Consider the following 18,884-nt stretch of genomic DNA (forward strand, 5'->3'; position numbering starts at 1 on the left):
ATGGAGGAAACATTGTCAGAGGGATATGTTAGTTTTAAAGACAACACAAAACAGTGCAATACTTCTGTAAAATTTTTTGAGTGGATCCTCAACTATCCTCTTTTTAATGGTTAGCTAGGCCTATACAAGGGAGAAATTGAAGCAAAAAAGACAAAAAAGTTATAAAAACGAGAGAGAAAATTAAAAATTATAAAAAAAGACAACATTAAAGACAACAAAAATGATAACAAAAAAGATAACAAAAAAGACAACAAAAATGATAACAAAAAAGATAACAAAAAAGACAACAAAAATGATAACAAAAAAGACAACAACGAAGTAGTAAATAAATACATAAATGTGGACACGTTATACTCATCTCATCATTTTTATTTTCTCCCCTTTGAAGAAATCAAGAATAGAAATTTATCCAGTCGTTTCAGTATCCTTTGCCTGAATGATAGGGAATCCTTTTGTGCAAAACCGCCTCACATATTAGTAAAGAGAAAAAGTGAAAGAAAGAAGGAGGCTATTGTTCGTATAAAGGAACCGAATGAACTGACAACGAATTTAATTAAAGAACAAATTAGGAAAGATGGTAAAAAAAAAAAAATAAAATAATAAAACACTTTAACACACTTTGTGAAAGGTCTAAAATTAAATGGGAAAACATAAACACATTAAATATGCATACATATATATATATATATATATATATACAAATATGTGCAAATTTTTTTGGGGTAAATGGTCACATAAAAAAATCACATATTTAAAATTTCTTCTTTATGTACCACCCTCGTTTGTGTGTTGACCCGTCTAATGTGACCTGCGCTAACTTAACCCTATTCTGTTCATTTGTAAGTTATGTTATATTATACAAATGTATGTATCTTTTCCCTTTCTCTATTTTATATAATACGATATAATAAAGTATAATACAATATAATATAATTTTATTTTTGGTTTACTACATATTTGTGTTATCAGATTATAGTATAATAAATAATAACAAGTTTTATGTAAGTATAATAAAAAAGAGCGAAAAGATATATAACACCTATAATGATGGATTAAATGAGGAAAGGGAAAAAAAAAAAATTTTTGAAAAAGTGAAGGAAAGATACTTAAAAAAAAAAGAAAACATTAAAGGGTATGTGTACCCCCCTTTTCCTTCAAGCTCAATTATAAATAAGAAAGAGGATTTATTATTGAATGAAGAATATAACCCTTTTTTTAATTTTTTTGAAAAAGACATAAATAAAAATATATACCACAATAGTATAAATTTTTCCTTAAAAACGAACATACAACTGAATCGCTATTTTTATAAAGTCATTTCAAATCAACTTAAATACTACAGAATAAAGAAGGACGTGTACGTCATCATTTTAAATATTATAAACGAAGTTTCGAAGTATTACTACTCTTATGGTTACGATATCCTGAATAACATAAAAGTAGGGAGAAGTGCTAACGCAAACGTTAAAACGTGTTTGTGTGTATGTATGTGCGTATGTTCCTATATGTCTATGTGCATTTGTACGTTTATGCATTTCTGCGTTTGTTCATTTGTGCGTATGTATGTGCTAGTACATGCCCATAAACGCGCATTTACACGTGTGTCCTTACTCTTCCCCCCTTTGTGCAGATAAAATATTTCCCCTATAAAAATATCTCAAACAGCTTTTACATCAACGGTCTGGTTTTCAGCAATTGTTCCATATACTTCGATAATGTTGAAATAAAAAATCCAAAAATATTATTGCTGGATTCAGAAAAAGAGATAAAGTTCGAAACGTTAGAGGATTATTATAACGAGAATTATAATTACACGTATTTTATTTTGAAAAAAGTGTCAAATAGAAATTTGAATATTATTTTAGTTCATGGAGAAATTGACTATTATATTAAGAAATTATTAATTAATAAAAAAATATATTTTTTTACAAGTATAAAGAAAAAAAATATATTTCGTCTTTCCAATATTTTACGCACAAAAATTTTAAGTTATGATAATTTTAGGAATTTTGATAGTAGTTATATAGCTAGGGCAAATTATTTTAAAATTCAAAAATATAAAAAAAATGTAAAAAATATTTTTCTTTGTTGTAATAATAAATTTTTAACCATATGCATTTTTGGAAAAAAGGAAATTAGACACGATATATTAGCAAAAAAGTATGATGAGTCTGTCATACCACCATCAGCAAAATTGGGAAGTAACATGAAGTGTAAAAATGAAGTAAGAGATAAAGGAAAAAATAAGAATATATTTGAAATTCTTTTTAAAAAAGAAGTAAAGAAAGAAAACATTTTTGAAAATTTTCTTCAAGTATATTATAAGAACAAGAGTGATGACTACATTGTGGACTATTACTTTTTAAATAAGGAAAAGAGAATAAATTTTTCAGGTAAAGAAAAAAAAGAGAATAAAAAAAAATTGTTATTAATAAGTCATTTAAAAAATATAATTATAATTAAAAAGGTTAAGAAGTTGTTAAGGTTTTGCATATATTTAAGTTTTCATATTTATAAACAACTCTATTTGAATACATATATGGGTAGAATATGTATATGTTTACCTGACAAAAATATAAGTACAAATATAGTAAGGGATAAATTATATAATAAAATTAGTAAATCCATATTATACTCCTCATTCTTCTTTTTTTTCAATAATAGTAAAAAAATTAAAACTACGCCAATAAATTTTATGTACAATTTATTTCATTTAATAAATATAAATAATCCCTTAACGAGGGAGCGAATGAAAACACTCCATTCCTTAGTGAAGACCTTGAACATTATTAAGGAACAAACATATAGCAACTTTGAACATTGCTTTTTTAATATTGAAAAAAATAAAATAATAGATATTGTAAATTATTTCATATTCAACAGTTTTATGAAAAATTGTGATATTAACTACCATTATATTTATTACTACTTAAAAATTGTAAACAGTACCTACTTGTATTATAGCCAAAAAAATATTATAATAAAAGAGAGAGATCTTTTGAACGATGCGAACATTTTAGTTAATCCAAACTTTACTAGTGATACTATTACAGTGGAAAACAAAATTAATGAAAAAGTGGAAAAAATAATTGCGCAAAATATTTTATTTTATTCTTATAATTTTGAGACTGTGAAGAACATAGAAATGATAACTTATTTTATATGCCCTAATTACATGTTCATAAATAATGTGTACAACAATATAAACATATACTTATTCGATAATCGGAACTATAACAGCAAAAAATTGTTTTTCAATTTTTTTTTCAATCATAAATATATATTCGATATCTCGCTTCAACAGTTTGTCTTTGTGATTTACTCCTTGAGTTTCCATTTGTAAGAGGAAAAATAAGATGGGCTGATGGGAATTTACCCAGTGCGCTCGGACATGTTTACCTGTGGGCATGTGTGTATGTATGCCTGTGTTTGTGCACATCCGCAAGTAGAGACGACAGTACATAGGATGCTTTACCTTTTTTTTTTTTTTTTTTTTTTTTTTTTTATGCAGGACGTGCCCCTTCGATTTGTGCAGAAATTATCTGTGTTATCACCAGATATGCATCCAGGTGTTTCTGAAGAGAGTGCTCATTTTAATTAAAAAGGAAAATAAGGAGGACCTAGGAGATGATATCATTATGAACATCATATGTACCAAGTGTAATGTGATGCAAGAAAGGATAATAAACATTCAATTTTCATTTAGCGAATTTTTATTAAGTATTATACATTCTGATAATTGTATCAATGTACAGTGCAACCATAATGGCAGAAACAACAGTTATGAGCTGAATTTTAAAAATATAAAAATATGTTTTCATATACATGATAGCGATATATATAAGACTATTTTTCCATACAAATCAGGTATAATACATCGTCATATAAATAATGATGTGACAATAAATAAGAATAAAAAAGGAATAGACAATAATAGAGATAAGAGCACAGGGAGATTCAGTAGTAATGTTTGGTTATGTGTGAGCGAGAAAAAATATAAATGCAAAAGTAGGATCGCAACTAAAAAATTGATAAGAAATTATATTAAAAAAAATATAAAAAGAATCATATATAATAATGTTTTTTACTATTTCCCTTGTAAATGTGTGACAAGAAGATATGGATGCAAATACGAGAATATGAAGAAGCGAAAGGAACAGCATGTATATACAAATTTTAATCTTTATAACATTATAGAAAATTTTCCATTCTTCACTAGTTCAATGTTACCAATGTATTGCTCCTTAAAATATTTAATTTATAATTGTGTAATAAAATATTATAGATTGAAGAACAAACACTTATATGTACAATCACACAGAACAAGGCGTAAGAAAGAACATTTTTATAATCCCTATTCCCCTTTGTACTTTAAAAATAAATGCAAAAAATGCAAGTACATAAAAATTTCAAACTTTTCTACCTTAGGATTTTTTAATGTCTTATTTATTATAAAAAGAATTTTTTATAATTTTTATATTTCATTGAATTTCCTCATTGGTGTACTAAACAAGAATATGTTTATTAAAATTAATGAAATATTTTATTGTGTTAATAATAGATATTATTTTGTTGAGGATAATTTTCTACTTATAAAAGAGAACTTTAACAAAAGTGAAGAAAAGAGGGGAAAGGAAGAATCGAATTTGGACAGCATTAGAGCAAGTCGCGTAAGTGAAATTTGTATGCAGGATAAAAATGGCTTAATAAAGAGTGTTATAGATGAAGAGAAGAACAACGACAAAGCAGATAGAGAAATAAATAATATGAATGTTTATACCCATACAATAAATATGAACAGTGAGAGGGTAGTATTATATAGAAATCAAAAGGAGTCAGAATACCAAGGTGAAGAAACGGACGCAGTGGAAATTTGCAGTTCTTGTACAAACGTAGTTACCTCCAAACCAATAGAGAGTAATCATAATATATATATTTTAAACAACATTAACCGTATTAAAGAAAATTTAATAAAGCAATTTATATTATACAGGAAATTTAAAAACAAGATGGAACGTTATAGGAAATATTTAATTAGAGTGCTAGTCATTTTTTATTTTTACGCTGTTGTGTATTTAAAAAAGAAGCAGTTTTTCTTAGACATTGAAATATTTTTTTCATTTTACATTATGATGTTAGAAAAATTAAATTTAAAAATTCAAAAGGATATCGAAAAAATGGAAAAATTAATGGATAAACAAAATTTGCGGTATTTGCACTTTTTTGCAAAAGGTAGAGAGAGGATAGAAAAAAAATGGGCAACCAAAATGGGTAGAAAGCAAAAGCAGAAGCAAAAGCGGATGAACTTACATCCCCCCATGCGTAAGATCAAGATGAACAAAAGATACATTAACAGTAAAAAAGAGCTGGTAAAAAAATGGAAGGACTCAAAAACGAAGTATGCAAAGCTATGTACAATAAGGGAAAAACGCTCTTTCTCCAATTTATCATATTTTAAAAAATTTAGTGGAAATAAATCGGAATTGGACAATTATTTTTACTTCGTTCGTGAGTATGACGTTCGTATGTTATATATGAAGGAATCCTATTACATATACAATATAGAGAGTTATCGAAAAAAAAAATATATAGATGATATGAGCAAAGAGGAATTTGAAAATTCTAACAAGAAACTATTTTATATGCACATATTAAAGATAATTGATTCGGCGAAAAATGAAGTAGAGTGGTATAACAAAAATGGGGAAATGCGGGACATGGAGCAGCGGCAAAAAGTGGAGCGAAAAATACAAGGGAAAAAAAAAAAAAAAAAAAAAAAAAAAAATTGCGCCTTTTTATATAACCAAAGTGATATATCCAATTTGATATTTAACGCTTTAATATCGGATGATTATAAGACACAGTTGAAGCAAATTTTTGACAAAGAGAATGAAAAAATAATGAATGAAATGGGAAAAGTTGAGGATAAAGATGAAGATGAGGATGAAGTTAAAGTTGACCGTGAGGATGATAGAAAAAACGTAGTTGTAAAAAAGAAAAATGATGCGAATAAAAGGGAGAGACTAAATAATAGTAATCACAGTGCTGAAGTACTATATGCACATGTTAAGAAATTTTTAAAGAAAAATATAAGCAAACTGTCAAATCACTTTCTTAAGAATAATCGGATAAATGTTTTTTTAAATTGCAAAAATAATGATGTCGTAATAATTGTTCTAAATGATAATGTTTCAGTGTATATATATTTTCCTTTACAATTTTATTATTTACGAAAATTATTATGCAAAAGGGAAAGCATTTTTTTGAAATCTCTTACAAAAAGTAATTACATAAATTTTGATCATAAAAAAAGGCATTTTGTAAAGAGTTATGATGATAGGTATATTATAAAGGAAATAAATAAACATGAATTTAAATCCTTCATTAGTAGATACAAAGAATTTTTTCAACACTTCTCAGACATTTTTTTCCGATTCAAAAAATCCCTCTTGTGCTTTATGTACGGTTTATATCAAATCGAAATGAAAAAAAAAAATAGAAAAACAATAAAAACATATATTATTTTAGAAAATGTTAAAATTGAAAATACGAATTCTAAAATATTAATTTTTGATATTAAAGGTGCAAGGAAAAAGAAAAACTTGCAAAAATTAATGAAGCAAAACAAAAAGAGTAGTGTGCCTCTTATTTTTGAAAAAGATGATACCATTTCACTGAATACATCTAAAATTATGACTGAAAAAAAAGACATTCTGGATGATAACTCTTCTGGCATATCTGCCAATATGAAATATTTTACCAAATATCTTCGAATGGAAAAGCAAGTAAACTTTAAGTGCATTCCCAATAGAGGGGAAGATCAACAAACGGAGGTAAAAAAAGCAAGTGTGATTTATAGTAAAAAAAATTATTTGAAGTTCCTTTCTCTGAATAATCCTGACAGGGCAAGGGAACAGGAAAAAGGGGAAAAAAATGATGAGGACGTTGTTGCTGAAAAAAAGAGTTCACACCAACAACAGGATGTCAAAGAACAAGTAGGTGAACATGGAAATGAGGCGGAGGAGGAGGAGTATGAGAAGAAGGAGGACGTTGTGCGACTAGCAAAGATAAATGACGTAGGAAAACAGAAAGAAAAGAAAAATAAGCCGAAGGAAAAATATCCAACGGTGCAAACAGATAAAAAACAAAGAAGTGCTTATATCAGGATTAGAAGAAATAACGAGGAAAGGATGAAAAGTATTTATGCAAACATGAGGAAAAAAATGTTATATGGATTATACTATAATGAGGAATCATCAAAGAGGCATCATTTAATAGTGGACAAATTAAAGAAATACACATTTTTAACGAATAATCGAAAAAATGCCCAGTTATTGATGAATAGGAAAAAAAAGGAAAAAAGAAAGCATTGTACAGAGACGATAGATGATGAAGAGGAGAATAGGAATATTTTTCTAAACGCTATTGTGCATGATATAAGAATGTATCTATTTTTAAATAACAAAATACTAAAATTAATAAAAAAGAAAAATATACGCAAAAAAAAACATAAAATAAAATGTAAAAAAAAGAAATTAAGGAATAAGTACTTATACGGTATGAAGGCTACACTACATTTTTTAACAAAGAAAAAAGAATATATTTTAAGTAAAGACAATTTAAAGAGATGTAAAGTAAATCATAAAAAGAGATATGAAGAAGGAACGTTTGATTTTTTAAATAAAGAATCTACAGATAGCAAAAATTTTGACAATTTAAATTCAATAGAAAAATACAACAATTTTTTAATAGATAATTACAACTCTTTAAAAGGTTATACCATCCTATTTGATGATAACTTTAGGGATTTTATTAAATCTAAGGTAATTAATTTAGACTATAATGATTATAAATATTTAATGGATTCATTAAATGAGGATACGAACTTTTTAAGTTCTCAAGATATCATGGATTATTCTCTACTTATACATATAGATATATCAAATTTTGAAATAATTTTTAAAATTATTGATTATTTAAGACCATATACATGGGACAAATCAGTAGAAAATTTCAGCAAAAGTGTATTGTATTTAACAAAAGGATATAGACCAACTATTATACAGTCTGAATATTATAAAAAAAGATTCTTAAGTAATATTAAAAAATATATATTTTATTATATTCCAATTTATTCTCTTAAAAAAAAAATTGTTTTTAAAATAGGTAATAGTAAGGGCACATTTCCAGTGGTAACCTTAGATAAAAGTCATCCATACAAAACGTACTTTTTTTATAATCTCTTTAATATAATAATAAGATATTATACCAATTTCTATGTATATATGAAATTATTTAATTCCAATAATAGGTTATTGCATGAAAACTGTTTTGCTAAAAATATTTATTCCCAAAAGAATATTATGATTTTTTTAAGTTATTACTTTAAAGAGTATTTCATACAAAATAATGAAGAAAAAAAGGAAAACTATATCCATCTTTCGGATCCCTATTCTCATTTAAAAAATATAACCACTTGTAATTTCTTCCCATATAACGTATATTCAGACTCCCTCAAAAAGGTATTGACCATATGTGATACTAATAGGAATGAACAAAAAATGTTAGCAATAAAATATAATAGTAGCAACATTGATAGCAACATGCCTTATTTCAATAAGGAGCAGACTACTAATATAATATATGAAGATAGCGAATATCTGCATAGTATTGTTTTACCTTACATCACATTGGAGCAATGCGCCTTGCGCAGTAGCAATAATGATGGTAATACTGGCAATACAGCATGTAGAAACACAGTAAGTGGTAACAACATTGATAACCTCTTCCCAGCCTTTAGCAAGAACAATATTTGTTTTTCTAACTGCTCGGGGAATGTTGACTTGGCAAGTTACATGCCGGGTATTTCAAAAATGAACTCAAATTTTTTTAGTTCAAATAATTACTTTGACGAAGCAGAATTTGAGAAATTAAAAAAGAAATTTTATAAAAGAATTTCTGAATTTCAAATAAAAATTTTAAAAAATTTACAAAAAAATAAATTGAAAATTGAAAATGCTTCCTACTATGTTCAAAATAATGTGTACCTGGAAATGAATGATGTGAATATGCATTATACGAATATAAATTATTTAGATGCTTTTAACATTTTTAATATTTGTGAAAATAGTTTTAACAATAAATGCAAAAGGGGAAGGCGCCGAAAAAAAGAACAAATCCTTTTGTATATTCCGTCCTATTTTCTCTTCGTTTTGAATAAGTAGCCAAAGCCACAAGAAAAGTTATGTGAGATGGTGGTGAAAAATGGGAAGATCCACATGTTGAATGGAGGAAACGTTTCTAATTGGTTAATAGCCCTTTATTTTATTATACTCTATTTTGTTTTATTATATTTTATTCTATTCTATTTTGTTTTATTCTATTTTATTATACACTATTTTGTTTTATTATATTTTATTCTATTCTATTTTGTTTTATTCTATTTTATTATACACTATTTTGTTTTATTATATTTTATTCTATTCTATTTTGTTTTATTATATTTTATTCTATTCTATTTTGTTTTATTCTATTTTATTATACACTATTTTGTTTTATTATATTTTATTCTATTCTATTTTGTTTTATTATATTTTATTCTATTCTATTTTGTTTTATTATATTCTATTTTGTTTTATTCTATTCTATTTTGTTTTATTCTATTCTATTTTGTTTTATTCTATTTTATTATACACTATTTTGTTTTATTATATTTTATTCTATTCTATTTTGTTTTATTCTATTCTATTTTGTTTTATTATATTTTATTCTATTCTATTTTGTTTTATTCTATTTTGTTTTATTATATTTTATTTTTATTTTTTTTTTTTGTAAATTTTTAAAACAGCACACTGCCTGCAATCTGTACCGCATGTTGTAAATATGTGTATTTATATGAAGTTACGCTTTGTTACCATTTGCCGTTTATTTTTGTTCTTTTGATAAAAAAGGCTGATATGTTATATTATAAATGTATATGCTTTTTAACGAGGTAATTGTTTTTGTATATATTTTATTAATTTTATTTTGCATTTTTTTTTTTTTTTTTGGCTTGTTATTTGGAGTTATATAAATCTTGTAATTTTGTTCCACAAACGTACAGTAATATTTGTATTATTCCGTTGCTGCTATAAAATATATCAAAAGTTTGAACAATTGGACAGTTGGACAGCTGCTATTTGTTAGTGTTGTACTAGGTCTTTTGTGTTCACTTTGATTTTTTGTGTGTTATTTTATTTTTTTTTTTCATAATTTGCAATTCCTTAGTATTGTTAATATAACTCTGATATGTTTCATCCCATTTAATTGAAATATTACGCATTTTTCCGACATACAGTTATGCTTGTATTTATTTATTTATATTTAAACCAATTTTAACTATTTAAAAATAAGGAAAAAATACAAGAACGTTATTATGGCTGACTTTGAGTATCGCCCTATGGACTTATATTTATTATTGTAATTTTTTACAATGTATGAAGGTATGTGGTTCAGTGGTGTATGATGTAAAAGGTTTGTTGTGCTTAATAAAAAAGAAAAAAGGTACACACACACGCACACCCATGAATATATATGCACAAACATATATATATACACACACACACACGAAGTTAATATAATAAAATAATAACAAATGTGTGATAAGTATCAGATAGGGTATCTTCTTATTATAGTAAAATAAAAAGAGAAAAACAAAAATTTTGTAACGATGTATCACTGCCTTATTGACGTATCTCAAAATGGCACACCATATGTTTAATTCGTTTTTTTTTTTTTTTTTTCAAAAATATCCATAACATTTATGTTCTGTTGTATATTATTTATTAGTGGATGAAATTCTGAATATATCTAAAAACAGTTTTCCTTATAACTAAAATGTTATAGGGCATAAATCTATACATTCAAAATGAATTTTTTCGTTACAACGAATGGTTAGTATGTATGTACGTACTGGCTGTATATATAGTTCTTTTTTTTTTTTTTTTTTTTTTGACTGCTATAAGTGCATACATTGAATAAAGTGCAGGTAAATTATAATATATATATATATATATATATATATATATTATATATGTATATACTTATATATATGTGCTTATGTATATATAACATAGCTGTGATGAAAAAATAAAATATAGCGTTCCATTTATCTTTGTCAAGTAGCTAGTACTGCTAGTAGGAATAGCTTATAAAACACATCTTGGTCATATACGTGTGCCATAAATATTATATATTACTAGGCAATATTTATATTACCAAAAATAGCGTGCGCACATTTCAAGAAAGCAATCAGAAAGGTAAAAAATGAAAATAAAGGGAAAAAAAAAAAAAAAAAAAGGAAATAATATTTCTATATGACGTCAGCTTGAAAGTTCATCTTTTTTTCTTTTGTTTTATTATTTTTCTCTTTTTTATATGTTCCATAACTAAAATTTGCATTTGCAATTTTAGTATTGTGCACACGCACAGTTTTATTATGTACATATATAATATACATATTGTAAACTAATTTGAAATAGATTTATAAGAACTAGGGGATCTATGATTTATAATGTTTTCTACACAATATTTTATAAAAACATAAAAGGTAAATATTTAAAACATGTTGGCTAAAAAGTGTACTATTTATTTGCTTACAAGTATTTGACCTTTTGTAAATATATATATAAGCTCAAAGAATATAAAAAAGGCACACAAAAACAAGAGGTTATGAAACTTAAGTATGTATGTATGTATGTATGTATGTATGTATGTATGTATGTATGTATGTATGTATGTATGTATGTATGTATGTATGTATGTATGTATGTATGTATGTATGTATGTATGTATGTATGTATGTATGTACGTAGTATATGCTATACGAATGTACATAATATTTATTGTATATATATATATTTTTAAAATGAAATAATATAAACACGATTTATCCTTTTTAATGAACCATCTGCACCGCAAATAAAAAAAAGAAAAGAAATTTTTTTTTTTTTAATTTAACGTTTTTTTATATCTACAACTCTTTGTCATATTAAAAGGTGCTAAGTTGAAGTGTTTTACCTTCAAATTTCTTTGGGCGTGACATAAAGAGATGATAACTCGCATCATACATGTGTATCATATGTATATATAATATAATACACTACATTGTAGCATGTTTTATTTTTTTTTATTTTTTTTTATCTATCACTTTCTCATCTTTTTCAGTATTATAACCCGAAAGAAGAAAATTCGTAATGTAGTAAATAAAATTTAAAAAATTCAAGAAATAAAAAAAAAAAAAAAGCATATATTTTTATTTACTTAAAAATTATATAACATTTTAAAAATAAAAAAATCGAAGAAAGAGAAAAAAAAAATAAGAAGCATATTATGTCGAAATTAAGCAAATTTTATATAAAATTTTAGAGAACATACCATTTTTTATTTTTCTTCATCGCTGCATTCTGCAAATATTAATATACGAGCACAGTTTTGTTTATTAAAACTATACTTCCTTCTATTAATCGTTTTATTTTTTCTTATTTTATTTTTTATTTATAAAAAATGGATATGCTAAATCCACAATTCGAAGAGATCGGAAAGGAATTTGTGAACCATTACTTTCAGTTATTTAATACAGGAAGGTTATAAAAATTTGAAATTAGTAAAAAAAATAAGCAAAATAAGCAAAATAAGCAAAATAAACAAAATAAACAAAATAAAGAAAAAAATTGACCTACCATTAATATATAGCCTTTTTCCTAGACTAAATTAGCGCATATATATATGTATATACACATGTTAACCTGCGCAAAGTTTACATTCGTATGTATATGTATATATATATATATACATGCTTTCATATATACACACATGTAAATGTGTTTATTGCATTTATCCCCTGTATTTAGAAACGAACTAGCCGCGTTATATAAAGACATTAGTATGATGAGCTTTGAAAACGACCAGTGTAGAGGAACAAGTCAAATAATAGAACGTTTGAATAAATTGCCTCCAACAGTGGTTCATAAATGTTTAAGTTTAGATATACAACCAACTCCAAACAACGGAATATTAATCTTAGTATGTGGAGATATTATTATTGAAGAGAATAAACCATTAAAGTTCGTTAGAAGTTTTCATCTTTTCCCTTTACCTAGTGGAGGCTATTTTAGTAACAATTTATTTTATTATGTACTTATGTCTTTTGCACTGATATATCATGTGCTTTTTACGTATAAAGCTTGTTCTTGTTCATGTAGTTGTTTGTATAGTTATTCATGTGGTTAATCTCGTTCTTGTTCATATAGTTGTTTGTATAGTTATTCATATGGTTAATCTTGTTCTTGTTCATATCCATATTCGTATCCATATTCATATTCTTTTATTTACGTTCCTTCCTTTTTTTTTTTTTTTTTTTAGTTTTTAATGACTTATTCAGGTTTTGCATTAGTTAAGTGAACATAACTTAAGGCATAGAGTATGAGGGGGAACATTGTTATTAAGTTTTTATTTATCTCATTTTATATAAATTGATTTCAGTTTATCTACATATATTGCAGTTTATCTACATTTATTTCAGTTCATCTATACAAATCTTAATTTATCTCATTAATTATTTTTTTTTTATTTTATTTTATTTTTTTTTTTGAATCAATTTAATAATTCAACAGTTTAACAATGTAGCATTTTAATGGTTTAACTATTTAGCAATTTAATAGTTTTATTAATTATTTATTCTATTTATGGTTATTATATGTCTAATTCTGCTTCATTTTCATATATATTATTTTAAGGTAAGTCTTAGGAGCAATTAGAAAGGAATAAAAAAAAAAAATAAAAATATTATTTTATATTTTATTAATAGAAAAGAAATGTTTCATCTACGCACGCAATTAATATTGTGTACATACATATATGTATACATATATGTACGTATAAACTTTATAGACACGCATATGATTTGGTTCAATATTTTTTTCCTCTATAATGGTATAATGATACATAAAAAATATATTAAATTTAAAATAAGTTTATATTTGAAGCAACCTTCCATTTTGAAGGGAGAAATAATAATAGCCTTTCCAAAAACATTTTGTTGAAATACTTAAAAAAGAAATGATGAATTAGAGTTTTTCATAAATCTGCAATTTGTATTTTATAAAGATATTAATCTTATAAGTTGACTCAGAAAAGACTAAATAAGAAATTTACAATGGAAAGGAATACACGAATGTACGAAATAATGTAACATCATTCTTTTATTTTAATTTGTAATCCTCCATTTATATAATTGTATGATGTAATACTTTAGCATAATAAAAAAAATATATATATATATATTATTTTGTAATATAAATGTAATTAAGTTATATAGTACCCTTTTTTTTTAAGCGTAGTTTATTATGAAATTTATAAGGATGTTATAAAATTTACTATATTATTTTTAGGTATGTGAGCGAAAATTTATCCTCACGTGTGTGTATAATGTGCTTACAAATAGTATAATAATTATGCCTAAATATTTTAACCCACATAAGTGTTGTTTTTTTAATTTTTTTTGGAAAATTTTCATGGGCAATCAGTTTTGTTTAATTTATGTGTACCTATTGTGTACATATCCTTATATATACATTACCTCATATATTTACTGTGTATAAATTCCACAGTTTTTCCTTTCCTTTTGTGCAATATAATTCATTCCTATATATATTTGTCCAGAAATACACAAATAAAAAGAAAAAGTTAAAGAAAATGTTCCATTTACCCTTTGCCTTTAAGACTTATTTTAGCGAAAATGCAAATGCCACACGAAAAAGCAGACACAATTTTTCTTTTATTTATTTTTCAAAATGGGGAGGCATTTCTAACAAGTGCTAATTAAATGTATTCACACATACATATACATATGAATATACATATATAAATATGTTATACGAGTATATACATGTTTAATACATACACGAATATGTTTATACATTTACAAATATGTACGCATACAAATATGTTTATACCCATACAAATACGTTATACACGTACAATTATGTACATACATGTACCATCTCTTATTAGACAAAAAATACTTGTGATGACTTTTTTGTCTACTAGTATTATTTATAATACCTTTCCATTTTTTACAATCTTATATTTAAAATAAGGTAAATTTATCATGCGAAAGGAAAAAAAAGAGGAAAATGGTAACGCATTTTTTTTGTTAGTAAATATTTGCAAATTGTTTCATAGTAAAAAGTGCGTAGTTTTATTCACAAAAATAGTATAGTTTTCCGCATAAAAATCGCATAATTTTACCCACAAAAACAGCATAGTTTTACCAACAAAAGCATACGTAAGTTCTATTTCCCCCCCCTTTCCCCTATACCTTTATGTAATTTAAAAAATTGCCCTTATTTTTAAGAAAAATATAAATGAGGGAAAATACTTGGAATCAAAAGGATCCCCTACATTTTATAATCAACGAAGAAGAAGAATTTTTAAATATATTTAATTATAAAAATGTAAAATGTTATAAATCCTCTAGCTATATCTATATTGGGCAAACCACAAGTACACAATATACTCTATAATGCATTGTGTGAATCATCTGATAATTTGTTTTAACACACAATGGAAAAAAAAAATATATAATTTTCTTAACATTAAATTTCTAGTATTTTTTAGTAATTCATAGTAATCTATTAAAAAATAGCTAATTGCACGTTTTAAAAAAAACGCTAAAACATTGATAGCATAGAAAAAATTATAAGTAAAATTAATTACTTGATTCGAAATCACGCGCATACATATATATATATATATATATATGTATGCTCGCGCATATTGCTTTATTTTTTGTGGTACCTGCAGGAGAGAACGAAGATTGCGGGGGAAAAGAAAACGAGTGCGAAGGACGAAATAAAAAAAGCAAAGATATCAAAAAAACTGAAACAAAAGAATACGCATCAAATAATCAAGAAAAGACAGATAAGAAAAAGAAAAAGATAAGTAATAAAAATATAAAAGATGGGTATGGAATTTTAATAACTCTAAGCAAAAACATTTCCAATGAAGAAATATTAGTAAATAAATTTATCGGTAACTGGAATAATGGCAAAAAAAGTGGTTTAGGACTTAACATATTTTTAAACAAAAATATATATTTTGGTTACTATGAAAATAATTTAAGAAATGGTTGGGGTTATTTTAAATGGAAGAATAGCGGTTCTACTTATGAAGGTAATTGGCTTAATAATTCTATGAATGGTAAAGGAATGTATAGGAATAGGAGTTTTACATTCGATGGTGCGTTTTATAATAACAAGTTTATGAATTCTTATGGTGAATGGGTTGACGTATTTGAGTTGGAAAGAAGGAGTAGTAAAACTACAATGGTAAACACGAATATAATTTCTAGAAATAGCAACAGTAATAGCAGTAGTAATGGCAGTTGTAATAGTAATAATAATGGAGGTGATGGTATAGATTTAATTTTACTACCTTTTGATTTTTTAAAAATTAATTTGAAAAAAATTGCTCATATAATTAAATACAGTTTTAACAAAATCCCCTTCATTATGTGCTCTAAAAAGTTTACGGAGAAATATACCAATTTTAATTTGTCTAAACTTATATTTTTAAGTTATTACTGTAGCTCCGCTGAATTAATAAGCGATATGAAGTTGCAGCATTTACTTTTTGATGATTCTGAAAATAATGTTTGCGAAAAAAAAGAAGATAGAAAGGAAGAGATTAAAAAAGAGGGAAAAGCATGTTTGAAGTCAAGGTTCAATAAGTATAATTCTTCTTTATCCGAAAACTCTACTCGCTCAGACTTTGATGACCAACTAACTAATGCAAAAATCCAAAATGAGAACAGCAATTTTATTGATTCTAATCATTCTAGTAATTCTGAAGAGTTTCAAGAGGACAACCATTGTAGTGTTTCTAACGCACTTAACTTTTCAAGTGCATCTGACACAAATGCCACTTCAGACTCCTCTAGTTTCTCCAGTTTATCATTCATTTCTAGAAGTTCACGTATGAAAATGGATAGACGTGTTGATAAGGATATAAATAATTATAATGAGCTCATATCGAATCATATTGCTTTGAATGAAAACGAAAGTAAAGAAGGTACTAGTGGAAGTATGTTAAAGGAGTACATAAAAAGTACGAGTAAATCAAATTCCTCAAAGGGTGAAAAGAGTCGTAAAACATGTTCAGAAAGTAGTAATAATAATACTAACACAAGTGATTATCATAATAATAGTGAGGAGAACCATAATAATTGCTTCAATTCAGAAGAAATTAAAAGAAATGAAATACACAATTTAATTAACAAATACTTAAATATTTATGTGGAACCTGAAGACAGTGGTAGTGATTACTCCATAATGTCCAGTGGGACAGAAAATAATGACAATAATATAAATTTGAGTAAGGATAAAAAAGAAGAATATATTCTCAAAAAAAGCAAAGTGCCGAAAAAACATGAAATACTTAAGGATGTAGAAGAAGAAGATACACAAGAAGGATTAATCCCCCACAGACAAACGAACTCTAAACGCATAGACATAAATGACACTAATGGTGAACAAAATGATTACTCAACTAATATTAATAAACAAATTGAAAATGAAATAGAAAAAATAAAAATAGACATTAATTTTTTGCATAAATTAACCAGCTGTAATTTATCCTGCACATATATGATAAAGAGAAAGATAAAAAAATCTTTGATGATGAAATATCCATTCATAATTAGCTTAAATATGAGAAACATCATAAATAAACATGAAAAGTTAGCTAGCGAATTACTCCTACGAAATTGCAAGATACCCGATTATTGGTAATAAAATTAGGGGCACAAAACATATCAGCACACCGCTAATGTGTAGTAGTACGCTATTAATGCTTAGTAGAACACCGTTAATGTATCACTAATGGATGTGCCTTCGCATTTGAAAAACTGCTGATATATATACATACAAATGTACGTGCGTCATATGCTTTTTCTGCAGGGCTTTAGAGAACTATTTTGGTAGCTCAGAGAACAAGCATCCTGAAGAAATTTTTACACCTCTGTACTTCGATTTTAATAATTCATACAAAGATCCTACTAATCATTCCTGGATGGGTGAATATAACAACTTAAATAAAAATGAATTCCAACAGAAATGCAATCTTAACTTCTTCCTGATTACTGATTTACTAGTAGATGAAACAAAAGATATACAATATTTAAAAAGTTTAATAAAAAATAAATTTAGCAGTTATTTATATTTAAATAACTTGTTCTTTGTGGTAATTGAGTAGTTACCACTATTTTTCTTATATAAACAGTTAAAAAAAAAAAAAAAATCATAATGACTCTTCATTATACAAAGTATACTGCATTTTGTTATGTTTTAAAATGTAAAAAAGGGGATAAGGCATGGGAAAAACTTAAAAGCTAATTAAAACTTATGATATCTCCAAGTTGAAATAACATAAAAGATTATGCAATATTTGACAAGATGATAAGTGGACAAGCACCTCTAGTCAAATATTTATACCGCATAATGCGGGAATACTTAAAAATGAAGAAGCTTAAGATGACGTATATAAATACACGCAATTAAATAAACGTATATACATATATATATACATGCACAGACATATTCGTATGTACGCATATACATATTTGTACTTAAGCATGGATATATTTGTATGTAAGCATGTACACATTTGTATGTACGCATGTACACATTTGTATGTACGCATGCAAATATGCCAATTTTCATATCTCCATGCATGTTTCAGAGTGTGCACATGAATGTGCCCGCTTTTGTAAGTCCCCTGTTATACAACGTTTTTGCTCCAAATGCAAACGAGATATTTTAAATATATTTTAAAAAAATATATATTCA

General features: G+C 25.7%; 3 protein-coding genes across 3 annotated transcripts; all 3 read left to right on the top strand.

Annotated features, from left to right (window-relative positions):
* Window positions 1-9,224, top strand: MKS88_005094 (uncharacterized protein; the record flags this gene model as incomplete). The annotated part of the gene is made up of 5 exons (XM_067218324.1): window positions 1-109; window positions 200-577; window positions 970-1,463; window positions 1,631-3,339; window positions 3,512-9,224. The coding sequence occupies 5 exons, from the start codon at window positions 1-3 to the stop codon at window positions 9,222-9,224; spliced, it is 8,403 nt and encodes a 2,800-aa protein (XP_067071469.1).
* A 3,319-nt stretch (window positions 9,225-12,543) lies between these two features.
* On the top strand, window positions 12,544-13,440 carry MKS88_005095 (nuclear transport factor 2; the record flags this gene model as incomplete). Its single annotated transcript, XM_067218325.1, has 3 exons — window positions 12,544-12,623; window positions 12,891-13,173; window positions 13,402-13,440. The coding sequence occupies 3 exons, from the start codon at window positions 12,544-12,546 to the stop codon at window positions 13,438-13,440; spliced, it is 402 nt and encodes a 133-aa protein (XP_067071470.1).
* A 1,964-nt stretch (window positions 13,441-15,404) lies between these two features.
* On the top strand, window positions 15,405-18,858 carry MKS88_005096 (uncharacterized protein; the record flags this gene model as incomplete). Its single annotated transcript, XM_067218326.1, has 4 exons — window positions 15,405-15,543; window positions 15,844-17,824; window positions 17,997-18,279; window positions 18,778-18,858. The coding sequence occupies 4 exons, from the start codon at window positions 15,405-15,407 to the stop codon at window positions 18,856-18,858; spliced, it is 2,484 nt and encodes an 827-aa protein (XP_067071471.1).
* Window positions 18,859-18,884: the final 26 nt, after the last annotated feature.

This window comes from Plasmodium brasilianum, chromosome 13 (genome assembly GCF_023973825.1).
Source record: "Plasmodium brasilianum strain Bolivian I chromosome 13, whole genome shotgun sequence".
NCBI lineage: Eukaryota > Apicomplexa > Aconoidasida > Haemosporida > Plasmodiidae > Plasmodium > Plasmodium brasilianum.